This window comes from Poeciliopsis prolifica, unplaced genomic scaffold (genome assembly GCF_027474105.1).
Source record: "Poeciliopsis prolifica strain line A6 unplaced genomic scaffold, Auburn_PproV2 SCAFFOLD005, whole genome shotgun sequence".
NCBI classification, from domain to species: domain Eukaryota; kingdom Metazoa; phylum Chordata; class Actinopteri; order Cyprinodontiformes; family Poeciliidae; genus Poeciliopsis; species Poeciliopsis prolifica.
This window is the reverse complement of record NW_026562380.1, coordinates 12859737-12879613: the sequence shown is the minus strand read 5'-3', so window position 1 is coordinate 12879613 and position 19877 is coordinate 12859737. Positions and strand designations below refer to the sequence as shown.

General features: G+C 36.3%; 1 protein-coding gene across 1 annotated transcript in view; it reads right to left on the bottom strand.

Annotated features, from left to right (window-relative positions):
• The window catches only part of insyn2ab (inhibitory synaptic factor 2Ab), a 40902-nt gene extending 25532 nt beyond the window's left edge, over positions 1-15370 (bottom strand). The window contains exons 1-2 of the mRNA XM_055030217.1: positions 14950-15370; positions 4613-5777 (exon numbers count right to left, since the gene is read on the bottom strand). Coding sequence (XP_054886192.1) covers positions 4613-5772 — 1160 coding nt within the window. The 5' untranslated portion in view covers positions 5773-5777; positions 14950-15370. The remainder of the gene's footprint in view (positions 1-4612; positions 5778-14949) is intronic.
• Positions 15371-19877: the final 4507 nt, after the last annotated feature.

Here is a 19877-nt window from a genome sequence, read left to right as displayed (position 1 = left end):
TAAGATTCAGAGTTTTAGGGAGCAGCTGTGCTAAGGAATGAGTCAGCGGCTGTGCTAAGGAATGAGTCAGCGGCTTTAAAAAGTACAACTTGTCTTGCTATTCTTTTTCGTTTTCTTTTTATTACGCACCAAGCCAGAATAACCTATGTTGCAAGCTTTTGCAGGATAAAAACTATGTATTGCCCTTGACATGACTTGTATTTTTAAGTCAACATACTCACAGATGTTTTGAAAAATACATTTAAATTATTAGGAAAAAATGCTGCTCTTAAGTTAAGATACATTGGTGCAATGATCCTTGGAACACTATTGGCCTCTGTTTGCCAAAAAGCCAACTCAAGAGTGCCATTTCTTTTATTTGGCTCTGATTTGCTGTACCTTCAACCTTAATGGAGGAAATAAGGAAAATTGTTTATGTTAGTTTCTGTTGTAATGCTGAGACCATTTCCACTGTCCACATTGATGCATATTCGGGTGTTTGAATTATTGAAATAAGAAGTTATAAGTGATTTTAATGGGATTTTAATTGCTTGTGGATTTTAGTTATTCATGTCTGGCTATGGTCCTTAAGTCCACATAACGCCATGTGTTCCAGTCTTTTGTGTGTGTATCAACCAGCTTTCAGACGTCCATTTTACCACATAAATATGTTTTAAGTTAAACCTTACCAACATACCTTTGTCTATATATTTTGGTTCATTGTCCTATTGTAATTCTTTTGCAGGCTTTGACAGTTTCTCAGATGTGTATGTTTTGATCCAGTTATGAACTACTGTGTTGTTCTTGCACAAACAATTGCAATAAAATACATTACATTTTAGATTGTATACTTGACAATTCCTAAAACAAAAAGATCAACAACCAATTTCTGGCACTGCTATCAAGGCCCTCCAAGAGTTGTATTTACATAAACCTACTAAAGTCACATCACCAGACTCTGAACAATAATATTGAAAATTGGATTTTCTCTAAAAATAGGTTAATTTTGTTCTCTCATGATAAATTTCTTTGGTGTATAGGATGTTCTGATACTGCAATAAGACTGTCAATGTATAAAATACGATGCTAACTTCAGAAATATGTTTTAGAGTGCAGCAAAGATTTAGAAAAGCCCGCCCGACAGTCCAGCCATGTCAATGCAGAAAATACAGTTTGTGAATGTACCAGAGAAGGTAATCTGACAATGCTGGCTCACAATGCCCAAACACTGCTCACTGGAGATGCTTCAAGATGGCAGAATTTTGTAGAAATGAAAGGCAGTGCTCTGAGGTCACACTAATTGGGCTGTTAAAACAAAGTCTTACAGTGGCACCAGGGTGCCTGCTTCTATAGTGGGAAAGAGTAACACTTAGATAAAATTTTGCCCTGCATTCGTTTGGATTTTATAGATATTGTTTTTGTGTTGCTTTAAGAGCCTGGCTGTGAACAAAGTTCTACAACATTAGTTAGGCAATGTAAATATCACTCTTAATATGTAGCACACATTGTATTTTGAATAAAATTAGAGTATTAGAGAAGGTTTACAGTCAACTTAAAATGCAGACAAAAGTAAATTATTATTTCTTACCAAAATCAAAATCAGTTTTATTGGCCAGGTTTGTGCATACCATCAAAGAATTTCACTTCAGTTCAACTTTGTTCCCAATTTGCAAACACTTTAAATATAAATATGTCCACTTTATGTGGAGTTTCACAAATCATGCATAATCATGTTATAATTATAAAATGAGTCCTGTTATTTATTCAAGCATAACTATAAAACATCATCAAATTAAATACATAAATGTACCCATAGTATTCTTTTATGATGGTCTCTTTCCGATAAAAACAGCTTTTGGCCTTGTAAAACAAGCTCAGGAATACCTTGAAGATCATTACACAAAGACTTTTAATGTCCAGTATGCCAGTCTGACAAGAAGTGAAACCATAAACAGCAGACACAAAGCAAAAACATCTTGCCCTTCATTTAAAGTTGCCCAACAGCATATTTAGTTCCTAATTTCTTCTAATTGCAAAAGAGTGTCATGATTTTATCTTTCAGGAAATAAATATTTTATTGCAATTTTGCAACAAAAAGTTGGTTTCATTCTCGCTTGCTTAATATTCAGGTTCCAATGAAAGAACAGCTTGAGGTTGTCCTTTTCTGATTCTCAGATTTCCAATGCATCACATATTTATAACCATTGATCACTGATGTAGCTGTTTTCTTCTTTTGTTGTTTTGTTTTGATTTTACCAGCCTAACCCTTGTGCTCTATTTCTCTTAAGGAATGAGTTTCTTTCTAACATTTTTATAATATTAACCTTCTGACTTTTGCGTTTATGTTTCTCTCTAGGGTAGTGCCTGTATTCTTCGTCGGAAAGCCTACAGTCTTTGCAATCGTGCATTTTTATGCAGTTTTGAAATGATCTTTGGGTCGGTGTGCCAGAAACAGGACAGGACAAAAAAAAAAATGAGCATGCAAAATAATCAGATCTCCGGAGGGAGTTGTGGTGAACAATGTCTAAAGAAATTAAAACAAAAGGTGCCCTTAAAGAAGAATCAACAAAATAATGTATAATAGCATTTTCCCGGACAAAAATAAGTTAGTTAAGGCAAGAAGCCATTACAATATGCGCTTGATAAATGGACAATGGAAAAATGGAAATTTACCTGAGCTGCTGTAAACATGAGAAACCGATGCACTGATCCAGGACACGTGTGACAAATGGACAGGGAATAAGGACTAAGGAGCCAATACTTAAAACTAAGTATATTAAAAAAACAAAACAAAGTGGGTTTGGGCAAAAACAAAGATAAGAACCTGAAGAACCAACAAAGTATTATTCAGAACAAAACAAAACTCAGGAATCAACCAAGAAAAAAAAAGCCCAATTCTGAAACCCTCACCTGTCACCAGTTAATTGGAGAGTAGTCCAGTTTCTTTTATCTAGCTTCCCCAGAAATCCCTGCATGTCAGGTAGAAAAAAAAAAAAAAAAAGTATGTTGATTGCTACTTTCTTTTAGGATTTAAAACTGATCACTGAGGAGAGGTAATTTTTTAACGCAAACTAGTCTTTTCTATAGCTCAAAATATTTAATATAGCCTTGACGTTACTAGAGTGACTTAAGTTAATAACGTGGTTTGAATCCAACTGCAGCTTTACAAGGTAGTAAAAACAAGTCAAATAACATAAGATGCACCTATGTTGTAACTATGTGAAACGTCACAGTCATTATTACTGTAAGCAAATTCATTGAAGTTTGGCTTTGAGTGTTGGAATTTAAAGAGAATGCTGGCCAAAGTTCATGAATTAAAAGTGGATCTGTACTTCACATCTTTACTAGTGTTAATAGGAACACAAGTATAAAGGAATAGTAGAAATAGAAGAAAAGTTTTTGTGTGTTTTTCTGCACCCCAAACACACATTGTATCCAGCATTCACAAGCATCAAGTTTCTATGAGTGACAGAAGATAACTATTATTATTATTTAATTTTTCCATTTTGTGACTTGAACATTTTACAAAAGGAAGTTTTGAAAGTTTTGATTTCAAGCCTCTACCCAAACAAATTCTCACCTAAGGCTCGTGCCTAAGTATTGACCCTTAACCTTACGCTTCTTCAAGGTAACATGTGGGACCGCAGAGACTACTATGATTTTTTTAGCCTAAAAAAGTTCAGCTTTTCAGGGGCACATTCAAAAGTTTGAGTAGTAGAAGCTGAGCTTGCATTTCTCCTAAGGAATTTATATTTAAAGATCTTATTAGAATGTTTCATTTACAGAATGAAGGACGGAGGGATAAGAAGGGATATCTTTGGAATTGGTATTCGCAAAAATTTCTGCTGAGTTTGAGTAGATCCTTCGATACAATGCCAAATAACCAATAAATCTTGTTTTATGTTTAATTTGTTGCAAATTACGAACACATCACTCTGAATATAAGTAAAAGTTAACTTAAGTAGAATCAGCTGCTAGAGAACTAAAGACTGGCATAACTGGGAGAGGGTTTCATTTCACCATGCAATGATACAAAAATATTTTCAATAAAAAAATGCCTTCTTTGCTTGGTTTTAAATTCCTTAATTCAGAAAAAAATATGACCTGTTGCTCTTGGGTGGTTGAACTATTCCTTATTTTTCATCATGAATAATTCCAAATCTACAATTATACATGTGATTTTTAAAGTGACTTAAATAATTACATATGGTTATCATGTGATTTCTACATGCAACATTCCTGGGATTTTTCTGTAAGGGTTGTCAGTGAGATAATGCTTTATTTTTGTCTTCTGAAACAAGTTCAAATTAAGTCAGATTATGCAGTTACTAGTCATGATGAGAAAATAGAGTGTCATTTACAAGCTTCCCAGTTGGATTTTGTGCCCTTGTGAAAGTCTTGATTGATGTTGTTATGTGTCTTGATACCAGAAATTACTTGGAAGTATCATGTTTATTTCCAATGATGCATGGCAATAAGAAATAATTAGTAAATCCATAACATTTTATTATGATCCTGCTTTAAAAATTATCTGTGTGTTGCACAAAACTTTGCATAAACTTCATTTAATCGGTACTTTGCTGCTTTGAACTTTGCTGCTATAAAATTGCACAATTAACTGCACTGTACTTACCCTTCCCTCTGTGCTTCTCCTTTCTCCAGCTCCTGAATAACTCCAAGAAGAACCTTGATGGTCTCCTGGCTTGAGCTGATGAGATTCTCCATGGCCTGCAGCTGTGCTTTCATATCCTTGTCTCCAGATAAGGGTATTATCTGCTGGCTGCTCCCCAAGCCTGGAGCTTGTATGCCTCCTGGTGGAAAGCTCTCATCCCCCTTAGCAGTCCTCTGCAGTTTAGAGGAGGCTGACGCATGCCTTGTCCGACACTGCCCTTGCGACTGCACCGAGCATTTAACACTATGAGGAAAAGTCTGAGACTGATGCTCATTTAGTTGTGCACCCTTTTTCCGTTTACAGCTCACCGAGGGACTTCCTATGGCGTCCACTTGTGTCAAAGAGTTCCACGCTACAGGGCCAGTGCTCTTTGGCTTGTGTCCTGAGAACTCAGAGTCTCTCAGCTGGCGCTTTGCGGATGAACTAGGGTCAGTGTCATCTTTGAGTAATCCTTTGTGTTTAGTCCACTTCCCACACATTTGGTACTCCGGTTCATTTTTAGAAGACTGCTCACTCGAATGTCCCTCTTCTGTAAAACGTGAGGAGTCTGGATATGAAGGTCCATCCACACAGTTGGCACTCGACAGCAAATCCTCCGTGCCACTGCTGTCATCCGTGTGATGAAGCAGGGCTTTTGTCTGTCCTATAATCTTACCCTTATACTTGGAGGATTCTCCAACCGGCTGCCCATCGTCTCCCCCTGTCTTTATGTCACTCAAAAAACCATTGTTTTGTCGTCTGTAATCTTCTACCATGGCTGTATGTTTAAATGTGTGTCCTTTTTTCCTCTCGAAAGGAAATGTTTTGTATCGCTTAGTGAGGTCTGGTGAGGTCTGGACACCAGTGCTCCTGGTTACATTCGGAATTGAGCGCCTAGCCGGCATGGTCATGTACTTTCTATGCGTTACCTTGCAGGAAATAGACCTTGAATGTCTTCCCCGCTGCTCTTTCTGAGCTTCACAGATATCTTTGAAACGTACTTGCAAGGCTTTGTTTCTCTTTTTCACCTCTTGCCCGCTTGAATCTGCTCCAGAGTGTGACGTGTGTGAAGGTCCCTCCTCTGAGTCTGAATCATCTGAATTTGACAAAACAATGCATGTCGTGTCCTCTTTGCTCACCATATTTCCTGAAATGAGAAGAAAAAGTAGTTTGAGTGTTGCATGTTACTTCATAAACAAAAATTGATCTTTTTGTAAACTAGAGTTAATATTTTATGGAATAAAGAAACTAAGTAAGAACCCTTGAGGTTTACAGCTGACCAACTCTGTAAAACCAGAGTTTGTCCTTATTTTGTTTCCTTTTTATATGCCTCTTTTTATTATGAAATTTTATATCTTTTGGAAACAGCAGACTTTTGGCACCACAGCAATTTTTTGCTAGATGTATAATTTTTTTGTCTGTATTGGATGCTTACATGACATCACTGTCTTGCAAAACCGTTAATACCTTTCCACATCTTGTCTTACTAAAACCACAAATTTCAAAGTATATTAAGAAAAAAAAAAATTATATATATATATATATATATATATATATATATATATATATATATATATATATATATATATATAAACAATAGTATACACAATACATATTCATTTAAAATATCTAGCATTTTTAAAAGTGTATATCTGTCTTTTTTCCAACCATACTTACATTTATGTTGGTCTATCACATAGAGCTGCTTGTGGAAAGTAGCCAGTCTGATCTAAGACTACAAACCTGAATGCATTTGATAAGCCCACATAATGTTTAGTTTCCTCTGTTTTTATGAGAACATAAAACAGAGACAAAAGAGTTTTCTCTTCACCGCTGGCATTGTTGTTCTGTTCTGCTCAACTCCACAAATACTTAAAGCCTTTGCCCATGCAGTGGCATCTCGCAATGTAGCTTTCTTGCCAACTGTTTGATGATTTGCTTCGAGACCTTTCTGGAATAATAATTACCTAAACACTGCCAGCCGCGCTGGTTCTGCCATTATTTAAAAACTGTTTATAGACTCCTATGCACAACTCGGGTTAGGAGGAGAGTTTGCTGTTAACGCTGTCTAATACTGCTAAATCCGTCAGCTGTTAAGATAACATGCGATGAGCATGTATAGCTATGTGTGCTTCAGTGTATCATAAAATCGCAGTAATGTTAATAATGTAATGTTTGTGACACATTTATTTCACTTATTAATGCTGTGGTGGAAGAGCAGTATTTACATGTCTGAAGCAGTACTGACTAAGATGATGTGGTCTTTGGGGATCACTGTAAAATCTGACCTCTCAGAAATATTGGTGTACCAGTTACTTCATGATTTAATGTAACATTGACATGGAAAAAAAAATTATATATATATATATATATATATATATATATATATATATATATATATATATATATATATATATATATATATATATATATATATATATATATATATATATATATATATATATATGTATATATATATATATATATATATATATATATATATATATATATATATATATATATATATATATAGCTTCACATAAAGTGGATGTGAAGGAACACATTAGATAAATGTTCAGACTGAAATCTAGGTGCTTACAAGACGTTTTGCTTTGCTGCTTTTTATATCTTAGATGCATCGAATTTCTTCTCACTGCTGTACTACAGTACAATCAGCCACCCATTGCTTACATTTTACTCCAGCATCCACTTGCTTTTCAAGAAACCTTTTCAGCGTTTTTAAGCTTTGCGAGCTGCTACGTTGAGCATTCTAATGGTATATTCTCCATAGTTGTTCGAGGTTTTTTTCTAAGAAATGGCTGGAGGGTGCTTGGTGCTTAGCCTCCTAGCTAAAGGTGTTTACTATATAATATATTCCTCCTGTGGTTAAAGGTACCCGCCAGCAGAAGAAATGGCCTCGGAGCAGCTGTGGCCCACACATGCTACACTCTACAATAATAACTGGTGTTGAGCTCCTCCATCTGTATCCACCTGTAGGCGCTGAAAGTCCCCGGGGGGAAATTTATTATCATCACTCCCCGGACCTCAGCTGTGCTGAGTGGAGTGGTGAGGTCAAAAACTAGACACAAAATATGAACAGTGCATGCTCAGTGATCACATTTTAAAGGGAGCTGGATGAATGAAATGACCTTAATCTCTGTTTAAAAAAAGAAAACAGAGATTAAAAAAAAGAACATATAGGGATCAATTAGAAAGATTAAGAAACGCTTAGCAACAAAGAGTCCCCCCCAGCATCCAAAGCATTATTTATTTATTACAAAAAAATGAAATAAAAAAAATTGTAACATGTTTAAAAGCTCATATCTCTGTCAATGGAGCATGATAAAAAAGCTAAAACTGAAGTGCATTATTTATGAATCTATCTCCCAAGATACAAGTTCCTTTAGTTTATGCTAAACATCTAGGAATGTGTTTACATTTCAGTGCAAAAGTACATTGCTAAGTTCTACATAAATACAAAAGAAAAAATTAAATATATCAAAAATATCCAGCAAAACTCAATCTATATCTTTGGTGCCAAACTCATTTTCCTTTTGGGCCAAGCCAAGATAATGGGAGTCCTCAAGAATGTATTAATAAAACTGCCTATTAAACTGTTAAAATTTTATAGCTTTCTCTGTATTTAATGAGTACTTCTTAAAATTAAATAATATTGAACACTCATATGATTTGACACTATACAAATAAGAAGTGATTTGATTTGACTAATAAAATAATGTTGAAGCACACAAACTGTTATCTTAAAGTTCTATTTTTGTGATCTTCTACAGCCTTGAGGGCCTCATAAATAGCTGAAACAGGTCACTATCATCTATTTTGTTCCAGATCCAGATGCAGATTTCAAGGTTACAGTCAACTGAGACAAACCTGACAGCCAAGAGAAAGTGACCTGAAGACAGCACCGCAAGCTCCTATAATTGCAATTCTTTTAGACAAAAGCATTTACATCATGGAGCAAGAAAAAGCGTGTGTAATTCAGTTGTCGTTACAAACAATTAACAAATCATGAAGAAAACTGAGCTGAATTATCCGATACTTAATGGATACATTAGTGAAACACTTTGGTAAACTCCACAAACAGAAAAGATCCTAAAAAGTCCAAAGTGGATGTTTAGTGAAGATTTTTTTGTGTAGTTAGCACAAGGCACTATGCTAAATAATTGGAACATGTTATTCATCTTTGCACTTTGTATCCTTTAATTATTGCATGGCTTTTGACATGCAGTTTATATTGGTACACTTATATTTACAAATCAATTGTTGGTATGTTGCCCTCATACTTATCTTCCTATGTCACCCAAACACATCAGTCACAGCCTCAGATCCCAAGATATCATCACTCTCTGAGTTCCCTCAGTCCGCCCAACATAAGGGGAAAGAAGTTTTCTCTTTCTCTGCAACATTAGCTTGGAATCATCTCCAAAAGTAAACTAAACTATCTGATTCCTTTGGGGGCAACTTAAATATCATGCTTTTGTTTGACCTTAGTGTTACAATTAATTATTATTTACACATTTTGACTTTTTTGTACTGTTGTTTTGTATATAACTTTTATGATTGTATTTAATGTTGGGACATATTGTTCCTTTAGCTGAGAATGTATTTTCTCAGTAGGACATAACCTGATTAAATTAAGGTCAAATAAAGGTGAAAGTTGTCCACAGCAATAATAATAAATCATCAACACATTTGGTATCATAAAATAGCTACAAAATGTCACTCATAGACAATTCTGAGAAGTTATTTCTTCCTTTCTTTTCCTCTTTTTTTCTGACATCCATACCTAAAAACACCCATAAAAAAAACTCAAATTTTCTGACTCAGCTGGTACAAAGTATTTCCTATTTTAAGTGCATGAAATATATCAAGCAGCATGAGGAAATGAAATGATGTCTGATATGGTTGAAGGGAAACACCCGAAAGAGCTGGTTAATCATTTTCATATGACAAGACAGCACGTGATAAATAAACCCCAATGAATCATTTATAACCACACAAAAGCAAGCTATTCATGGTGTTGTTGCTCCCCCGAAAGTAATTATGTTCTATCATCCCGCGACATTGTAAATCCATCAATGTGATTGTTCTGATGAGACACTGACACCGAAGAGATGTTTTCGTTACTGTCCATTTTACCATCTCTTAGAAAGTTATAAAAAGATGACTAGATTGCCATAATGATAATTTCTAATATGTAGGACATTTACAAAGAAAATGCTTAGTCAGGATCGTTTTAAAAGGATGCACGCTCTTCGATGTTGTCCAAACTGACTTTGTTCTGTGTAACTCTGTTGCTTTTTTATTCATATGTGGGTGTTTTTTCTTTTTTTCTTTTTCTTTTTTTTTTTTCTCTTCTTAGGCAGCTCTGACTATGAGAAAGGGAAGAAACGAAAAGAAAGTGTTGTTGTGTGTGGGCCTTGTATTCACCTTTTCAAAGAGACACGTTTCCCGGATTCTTAAGGCGCGCCCGCTCACACGGGGCATAAACACACACAAAAGCAGAACTGGAGCAGATAACAGAAGGCAGGGGACTGTACTTTTTGCAGGACTCCTGCCTTGTGGATCACCGTGCAATCTGCCCATACCAACCTAACTCTTAGCTCTGACTTTTGAAGGCACCATATATATATATAATGTCTTGAAAGAACACTGATGTTCCCAAAACTTATTTCTACATTTTATCATTTGACAACCACAAACTTATGCTACTGGGGTTGTTTGTTGTGGACCAATACAAAACTGTGAAGAGAGCGAAAAGTGCTACACAGGATCCAAAGTGTTTTGCAAATAATCTCAATTATGTGGTATGCATATGTATTTGTCTTCACTTTTTGAATACCATTCAGCCAGTTGCCTTCAGTCAACAATCTTCAGGTAAGTTACTCTGAATAGAAATCGAGCTGTTCAGTGAAGATCTCAGTTTGAAAATTGGAAATAAGACCAAAGAAAAAAATAGACAATTCAGTTGGGAAGTTGAAAGCAGTGTGGGATCGTCATAAGCTTTGAACATACTAAGCACATTTTAATCCATCATGTCAAATGTAATAAATTTGGACCATCTGCAAACCTACAGATACATTGGTGTCCACCTATACCAGGTCCAGCAGAGACCTGGTATAATAAGAGAAGCAACCACAACACACATGATTTCTCTGGAGGAGCTGCAGAGATCCACGGCTTATGTGGGAGAATCTATGAACAGCACAGTAGTTGCACATTCCATTAGCCTGGCTATTATATTGGCCACGCTTTGAAATATTGAATTAACATTAATCGTTCAGCTTAGCACTTCTTGCTTCGCAGTGTGGGATGGTCGTTTACCTCGCAAGCAATTTCCAGCAAGTTTCATATCGTCGAATGGTCGCATTAAATTTGTCGTGGCTAGCCATTAGCCATAGGGTAAAATTTAAAACCTTGACAGAATCTAAGCAATCGTTTCTCAGTAGATGAGAGTCCAGAGCATCTGTACGAAGCAAAGTGTAGAAAAGATAACTGGTTTTTACCAGGCTTAAGCCACAAACATCTGGCCTTAATTAAAGTGTCAATTGTTGAGTTATTGACACTTCCTGAATTATTGACAGGAAGCAAATAAAACCTCTCTGTAGTTTGGTGTAAGGAAACTTCAGAGCTGTAAGATTGATCTCTGATCATGGTACATTCTTAAATTCATCTAGAGCTAATAGGCCTCACTGACAAAGCTCCTTAATGCAATACCATGGGCTTTAAGCATACATATGTATAGCACACTGTGATATTCTGATAAAGCTATAATATTATTCAATGGGTTATTTTATTTTTATCCAATTTTTATTTCTGCTGTTGTGTGAAGAATCCACAACATATTTTGGTGTAAATGAAGGTTAATTAGTTATAATGAATACAGATACTATACATTCCTCATAAACAAAATCTGGTTCCTTAATATATCCCATTCATAGTGAAGTGTGACATCACTACGTCATTATGTTGGTTATATTTTTAGATTTTATTGGGGGTTTTTCCTTACAAGTTTTAGCATCATAATTTTATTTTATTTTCTCACTAACTTAATAACTTTGTTGAATGAACTATTTAACTGTAACGTTTAATTATTTTTTAAATAAACTTATGTAAAAAAGAAGTTGTCTGTACATATATGATTAGTATCTTTCATATTTTAAAAACTAAGCCATATCAGTAAGTTATTCATAAAAAAACAACTGACAACTGATTTGGCTATTGTTCTCTTGATGGTGCCCTGACATGGTAATTTCAGTGTAATTTACCAGTTTTACAAATAATTATCCTAAGCAGTTATTTATTATTAATGTTTGCTGAGACTTCTTCTAGCACAATATTTCAAATTTGATGCTCACAGTCATTCCTTATCCAAGCTGACTAAGCTTGAGGCATTTTGAAAATAAAAATTTATTTAAATGCGTAAAGCAATTGAACGCATATTTAAAAGACCTGCAGTGACGGGTGGTTCTAAAAAGGATCGATTCACATGTGTAATTTAGTAACTATGCACACTTGTATGTTGCTTTGTTACAAAAGATACCAATATATGCATAACGCATTGTGGTTCTGATGTAACAAAATATAAAAATATTTTAAAACACATGATTACTTGTGCACAACTCAGTCTCAGAAGGCAACTGTTAGTCGCAATTGTAGCCATTCTTTAGGAACTGGAATACTTTAAAGCCAGAAAAGGCATGTATGTAAACAAATGAACCAGCTCACCCTTATCATGCAAAAACAACATGGTATCCCATGACTTTACATACAGTGGTTTTGAAATACGGAGCAGATGAATTTTGTTGCCATGGTATGGTTGCTTGCTATGCACTTTGGCTTGTCAAGTTGCTTGTTGAAGTGGTTACACGGATTTAAAAAAAAATGTTCAAGGCTGATTCACATGAGATCATACTATTTCACACTCAGAAACCCCAATCTCACACCAGTGAAAAGGTAATCACATTTGCAGGAAGTCTTCTTTGAGCACGTGTGACTCCCTTATGCATCCACGTCGCACGTAAAGAAGCGAAACGACAGTTCAACAAAACAAAAAAAAAAGAAATGAAGAAAAGCTCCTTAATGAGTTAATATTGTTGGAAGTAAAATACAGAGAGGGTGTGAAATAGACTATTATGATACCTGGATGTAGTAAGACTGTTTAAAGAGAATTTCCTTTTTCCTCCTCAGATGCCTTCTTTTCTCCTCCTCCTCACAGCAAGCGATCTCTGCTAATGACCTGAGGTCCTTCCCTGATTTGGACCCAGCTATCCAAAGGATTATGAATAATGCATTGCGTCTAAAATTGCAAAAGTAATCCTCTGAAATCTCCTTATGTACCCTGACAGACCACGTTGTCTGCTCCAATTGCCCCTCAGTTCTTCAAACTGCAGTGCTGAATGTATGTGTGCTTAGGGTAATAACGCATCTTTAGCTACAGCAACGTCTGCCATTATTGTGGCCAGAATGCTGTAGAAACATATCTGTTTATGAGGACATTTAGTGTTGGCTTGGATCAATTTTCAATGCAATAGCAAGCCTGCAACAGTGCTGAATCATGATTTCTTCCCCGTCACGAACAAGAGAAAATTGATGCAGCTTTGCTTGGTTCAGCTTGTATTCCTGTCTGGTTGCATCAACATAGTAAATACTGTATCACTAGGATATTTACATATAATAGCACTGTCTAGCCACTCTCATTATTGGTTAAGTAACGATGGTGGCCAAACACTTCTTAATATTCTACAGCATGCTGAACGCTTCATAAGCACGACTCAGTCTTGACTGTTTCAGTTCATTGTCTTGGTAAAATGCTTTAAGACATCTGTTTATTCTTTGTCATTATGTGAATCATCTAATATGCATTCTGCTGTGCAATGACTCGTCTTTGCAGAGGGAATCTTTATCTTACTTTTTTGCATTAATTTCAGTGATACTACACCAACCTTTCACCGAACGTGTAATTGAAGAAATCTGATGATGGAGTGCATCGTATTCCCTTCTTCTCTTGTACATGATCAGCATGTACTCCGTTTTGCAGAGTCGTCCCAGTGTGGGGTTCGTGCAGCAATTACATTGCGGCCGTTGCAGTGATATATTTTTCCTACATACTTGGTTCAAAGCAGTGCCAACTGTACCTTTAAGAGAAGACATGCACATCATCTTCATTCCAGCTGTTGCTTAGAGCTATATGTGTCTATTTGGGCTGTGAGCAAGACCTGTGAAAGTTTGCTTTATGACTTTATTAGCTTTAAACATTTATCACCGAGTTGCAGTATCCATTATGGGGGACTGGGATGAAATAATCTTCAATCTCCTTTGTCTTGAATGAGAGCACAGACTGTGAAATAGATCCTTTAGGAGAATAGGCTCAAAATGTTGATATGAGAAATGATTCCCCCTCGCCTCTTATGGAGTACCACCTTTAAGGAGGTCATGGATATGTAAAGCGTAGAGCTATTAACTATTTTTTTTTATGTATGTTTAGTTGTGTACTTTGTGATGAATGCACATTTAGCAAGCTCATACTTAGAGCAGTGCATGATATTAGGTAGTAAAGGAATGACCAGCAAAAAGGAGAGAGGTTTTGGGTGGAGGCAACAGCTGAGACCAAAGACAAGTGCAGCCTTGTGTGTAATGCTGTACCCTAGAGTCCTCCAGATCAAACATATTAGCCATGATAAGTCTGAAACTAGCTTTCATCACGTTTGAGCTTAAAAATCACATCAGGAGATTTCTGTAGTTCACAGAACTTGGTGTAAAAATAAAAAAAGACAAGAGGTGGAGGGTTTCTCCTACAGTAGATCCTCTGCCGGCTACAGTTGAATACACAATAGTCTATTAGTGAGCTCTCATCAATATTCTTCTCTATCAAGCCCTGGCAATCCACAAGTATAGCAATCTCGATAATCAGCCTTTGCCTCAGACGCTGCAGGTCTGTCAGCAGCTACAAAGACATGCATCATGTTGAGTTGATATTAATCAAAGTCAAATGACTCTACCACTCATCATTTTTTCTCATTTGGCTGTGAAGAAAAATCTAAACCTGTCTTTATTTTTTGAGAGTATCTGTGCATTTCTTGATGTCTTTCTGAAAGCAATCCTCTTCTCTATTCCAACAAGATTTGTCACAAAAATTGAGCATATGCAGTGCGTTTTAAAGAAATCTGTTAAATTATAGAGGATGCTTCTTTACACTTTCATCTAGTTGCAATTTTAGTAGTCAGAGCAAATAACTCTTACTGCAGTGCACAAGAATATGTGTGGAACTCCCAAAAAACACATCCAAGAAAGTGTCTTACCTTGGAAAACAGATCAAAGGTGAAAAGGACAAGAAAGCTCAGATCCCCTGTAGATCCGTTGCTCATCCATGAATTTACCGGGTGCCAGGATGCCGTCCAGCCTCTGGAGCAGTGCTCACAGGGTAGGGGAGGACCGAGAGAGAGGCAGCCAGTGCAGTGACAGCTGGAGTAGTTGTAGCACATCCGGCAAAGATTCAGGTTATCGAGATGGGAGAGGGGAAAAAGCAGGCAGACATTGTCTCCAATGCACAGTGATATATTCCCCCCTTTCTTCCTCTTGCCTTTTTACTTCAATCTCCTCCCCCCCTCTGCTCTCCCTCAAACACCTTATTCAAGCATCACTGACACTCATCCACTCTCGTCCCCGCACTCACCAGGAACATCCACTCACACACGCAGCGGAGATCTCCATCTCACATTGCTGCTGTTGCTGCAATCCCTGTGCATTCAAGATTCAGTGCGTGTATGAGTGCGTGTGCGTGCGCGCACGTGTGTGTGGGAAGAGCAAAGAGAGGGGTGGGCTTGTGGGTGGGTGGAAGGGGAAGAAGGAGGAGGTGGAGCTGGGAGGGGTGGTACGCAAGCTGCTAGGGAAAGTCCGGAGTTGGTGAGCCGCATCGTCGGCAAAGACCCCCTCAACTTGTCCTCCACAGGCTGGCTCCCCTGACACCGAGCTGTTATATAATCTGAAGGGCTTCGGGAAATGTGCAGAGAGGGGGAGCTGAGAAATAATAATGCATTGTGTTTTTAATTGGATGTCTTCTGCCCTCCTGTTACTTTAGTACATCTGACACATTGTTTATTAGAAGTGGTGAGGATGTGGGGGGATGAACTGAGCAAGAGAAAAGGGTCGCCATGCCGCTTCGTAGAAAGGAGAGAAAGAGAAGAGACAAAGCGCCAGCAGGGCAGAAGTGTTAATGAGAAGAGAGAATGAAATGACGAGATTGAATAAAGGGAATTGTAAAAGAGAAAGAAAAAGATAAAGGGAGAAGAAGTAGGAAAACGAGGAAATTTTTGTTTCTCGCTTAGTTTTTTTTTTTTATCTAAAGTTTTTTAAGTCAGACGATTTTATACTCCATTTTATATCATGGAGTGTATTTTGTGAATGTTAAAAACAAAACAAAAAAAGCAAAAAAAAAAAGTAGATTATGCAAAATAATAAATCCTGATAATTTTCCCCCAAAACAGAGAAAAGAACATGAATCGAGGTAAAACCTTGGAAAAGAGATGTGCCTGTGGATCTCAGGTGTGTAGGAATTAACATGTAAAACTTTCTAAACAAAAACAAATATTTTTAAATGTCTGTTTAATTTGAAGCCAGAGGAAAGATTTTAAATTGGGAGTAATGTGTTCAAATCCTTCTGTGTTTGTTAAAGACCAAGCACCAGGACTCTGTTTATTCAAACAGTGTTTTGATAATTCGGGGAAAAAGTGCATTGCTGTCATCCAGTCTTCCAGAACAAAAAGCATCCCTATTTTTTTTTCTTTTCTAAGTCATATTGCATTAATACTAATGTGAATGATATGTTCACAGCATGGATTCTACTTAAGATAAAAAAGAAGATAGGACAAGTCAGCCACACTGAAAAGAATAATTTCTGCTTATGTTGTAATTTATCTTCAAGACACTGGACAATCAATATTTGACTTTAGTAAGGTAGTTGACAAGATTACATATGAGGTTAACCTTAGCAGCAGAAATAGAAATGTACAACTGTCTATCATCAGCATATGTAGAGCAGGCTATACTTTTCTGTCTAATAACAAAGCAAAATGCGAATATATACAACAGACACAGACCAAAAATTTATCCTTGTGAAACTCCATAATGATTTGATCACATTTGAAATTCTACTAGCAAGATATGAAGACAACTAGTTCAGAATTTTGCTTGTCAAGTTGCTTGTCGAAGTGGTTACACAGATAAAAAAAAACAACAACCTTTTAATACTTTATATTGCTTAAGACATCTGAGGTTGGTGAGATCAAGATGCGGAGGTTTCATAAAATGTTTTCATAATGCCATAATATTTCATTTTAAAATGTGCAAGGCAAAGGCAAAACCATCACATATACTGTGTTCAGCTAACAGTGCTAATCTATGTCATACTTAGGAAATATCGCTAGTTATTGTCCACAAGTCGCATAACTTAATTTAAAGACAGTTGTTGAGAACTGAAAGGTTTTAATCGGGTGCCTGTCTGTTAGATATACAATGCTTTTTCGGTCCCATTTCATTTTCTTCTGGACCAGAAAATTTATTAGCAGTTTTATGTGACTTCATTCAAGCTGGACATTACTTTAACTACAGTGCTTTCCTTTCGGGGTGACCATTACTTATGCATTGAATTTGTAAGTCTGGATTTTCTGTTGTGACATCATCACTCTTTTGCAACTTTTGACAGGATAATGAGCTTTTTTTTTTTCTTTTTGCATTTTTGCTTTGAAAATGAAACAGAACTAAGAGTTCTTTAAATTTAATATGTACAACAACCATAATTTTTGGATATGTGTCAATGTTTATTTCTCTCAGCATATATTAACAAGATGTCTGGTGACTGTAAAAAAAAAAAAAAAGGCAGCAGTGGAAACAACTGAAAGTCTCACCGCTTCGAAAAAAAACGTTTTTTTTTTTGGTTTAAAAATGTTGTTCCACTCAAATAGCAGCTATTGAAACATTATTATACTGTTCTGTAACTGTAATGTGATTATAATTAATTTTGTGTTTACAGTTAATCTTGTGATATGTATGCTATGTTCTATCTTTGTGAGTCTACTTGCTTTAATTTTCTGTCACTTTACTGCAGATACAAAGAAATGTCCCCTTTGTGGGACAGTAAAGGGAATTTTTTATTTTATTATGCAGCCTTCTAGAGTAAAGTTTATTGTTGAGCAGTTGACACATCACACAAGTTATCTTTTGTAGAAGTGACATGAACTGTATTGTTTTCCTGTACCTCAGCCTTGAGTTGTTCAAACACTGAAACTGATATTTAGGATAATTTTTGGACTTTCCATTTTCAGAAAAAAAGTAAAATTGAACCATAGCACTGAGAAAAACATGAACATAACATTTAGTGCACAAGAGTTGGAGTACATTTTTACTTAGCCCAAACTAAAGAAAAAAATATCAGTCAGTACTAACAATGTCAACAACCTTTGGATTTGTGAATAAAACTCATCACAGAGAATGAGTCAGCAATTCACTTCCATTGTCTGGTCTTGCTGTTTTGTTTTTTTTCTCCCCAATATAGCTTATAGCTGCATTAAATTGTATCCCAATATTTGGTTTTCGTTAACACAAAGACAAAATATTGTCACAATTTCCCACTTATTTCAGCTTGCTCACCCGTGCTTTCCTCATGTCTATTTAGCCTACATTAAGGTCTTTCTCCAATGTTTTCACTATCAATGCTGATGCACAGCAACTGCAAGACCAATGGAGCAAGTCGATACGTGAGGAAGCACATTAAATTCAAACAGCTTGAGGTGATCTGAGTGTGGGATGAAGAAAGCTGAACGATTTTAGGGTAAATAAATGTCCTCTTATATTAAATAAGTCTTAGAAAAACAACCAAGACAAAGTTGCCCCTCAAATAGAGCTATCAGAAAAGCTTTGACCAGCAATGAATGCAGTGAATGTAACAAATTGCACCCTAATAATCATTACCATTAAAATCATACAGACAAATGATAATAGTGGAGTCCAATGGACTAGATAAAGTGCTGTACAAGTACAAGCCATTTGATGTGCAGAAGTGGCACAATCTTGATGACTTTAGCTAAAGAGTCAGCAGTTCACAATCATTAAAATGTTTGTCTCTTTTGTTTTTTTGGAGATGAGCCTTTCACATTTGAATTTTATTTTCACAAAACTACATTGTCCTGTAATACTTACATCAACTTTTAAGGCATATAATGTATAACAATTATAGGCATGGCGCACAGGTTCTGGAAATGTAAATACTTTTCTTTTTCGTTTTCCATACTTAGACCTGAAAAGTACTTGTCAGACTGCTAATTGTGAAAGGAATCTAACAAGACATAAAATAGATACAAAGTAAATACTCACTGTCACATTTAGGCTAATTTCAGAAGAGACTCTGAAGAACTCTCGCCCCTCTGGACAAGCCCCCACTTGCAAACCTCTGTCCTAACTTTGAGAACTACTTCTCTATCTTATTGAACATTGTAGGGTAAACGGAGAGGTTTTCTCTCATGCAATATCAACTATTTGAATTCCAAAAATGTGTTGTTTTCCTTATAAAAGGGCTTGAGAACAGAGATTTGCTGACTGCCGCCTTATTGATTTGATTGTTTTACTCTCAGCTCCACCTGTTCTGAGACTGATGTCAAGCTTCTGACTGCTCCTACAGCATGCATGGAAATTCCACCTGCCAAAAATAAAAAAAAAACTTAACCCTGTCTCCTTCTACCCTCAGTCACAACCCAAGTTGTGACTGAGGGTAAGCGCTGTGTGCTTAATGAGTGGAACAACACTGATTTGACAAGTACAGAAATCCTCCCTCTCCCCATCACTTTCCACAATCCCTTCTCAACTATGCTCTTTATTGACCTGCCAAAGCCTGTGAGGGGAATGTCCAGATTTATGCAAAAAAAAAAAAAAAAAAGCTCTACTACTTGCCGATGACTGTCAGCTTAGTCGTTCATTACAGTTGGATTCCTGAGGACAAATTGAGCCTCTGAGCCACTGCAGACAGATTCAAAGTGCTTCAACAAAATGTAAATGTGAAAGCAAGAAAACAGCAGATACTGCAAATAAAAGACTCATGGACAATGTTAGGTTTCAGAAACTAACACTGCTCCCTTTGTTTTCTGGTAATATTTTCTCTATTGAGTTCTCAAACATCTCAAAGGTAAGAAAAGTGTGCTCTGCCAAATGTTTTCTCACATTCACACGTGGTCCCCAA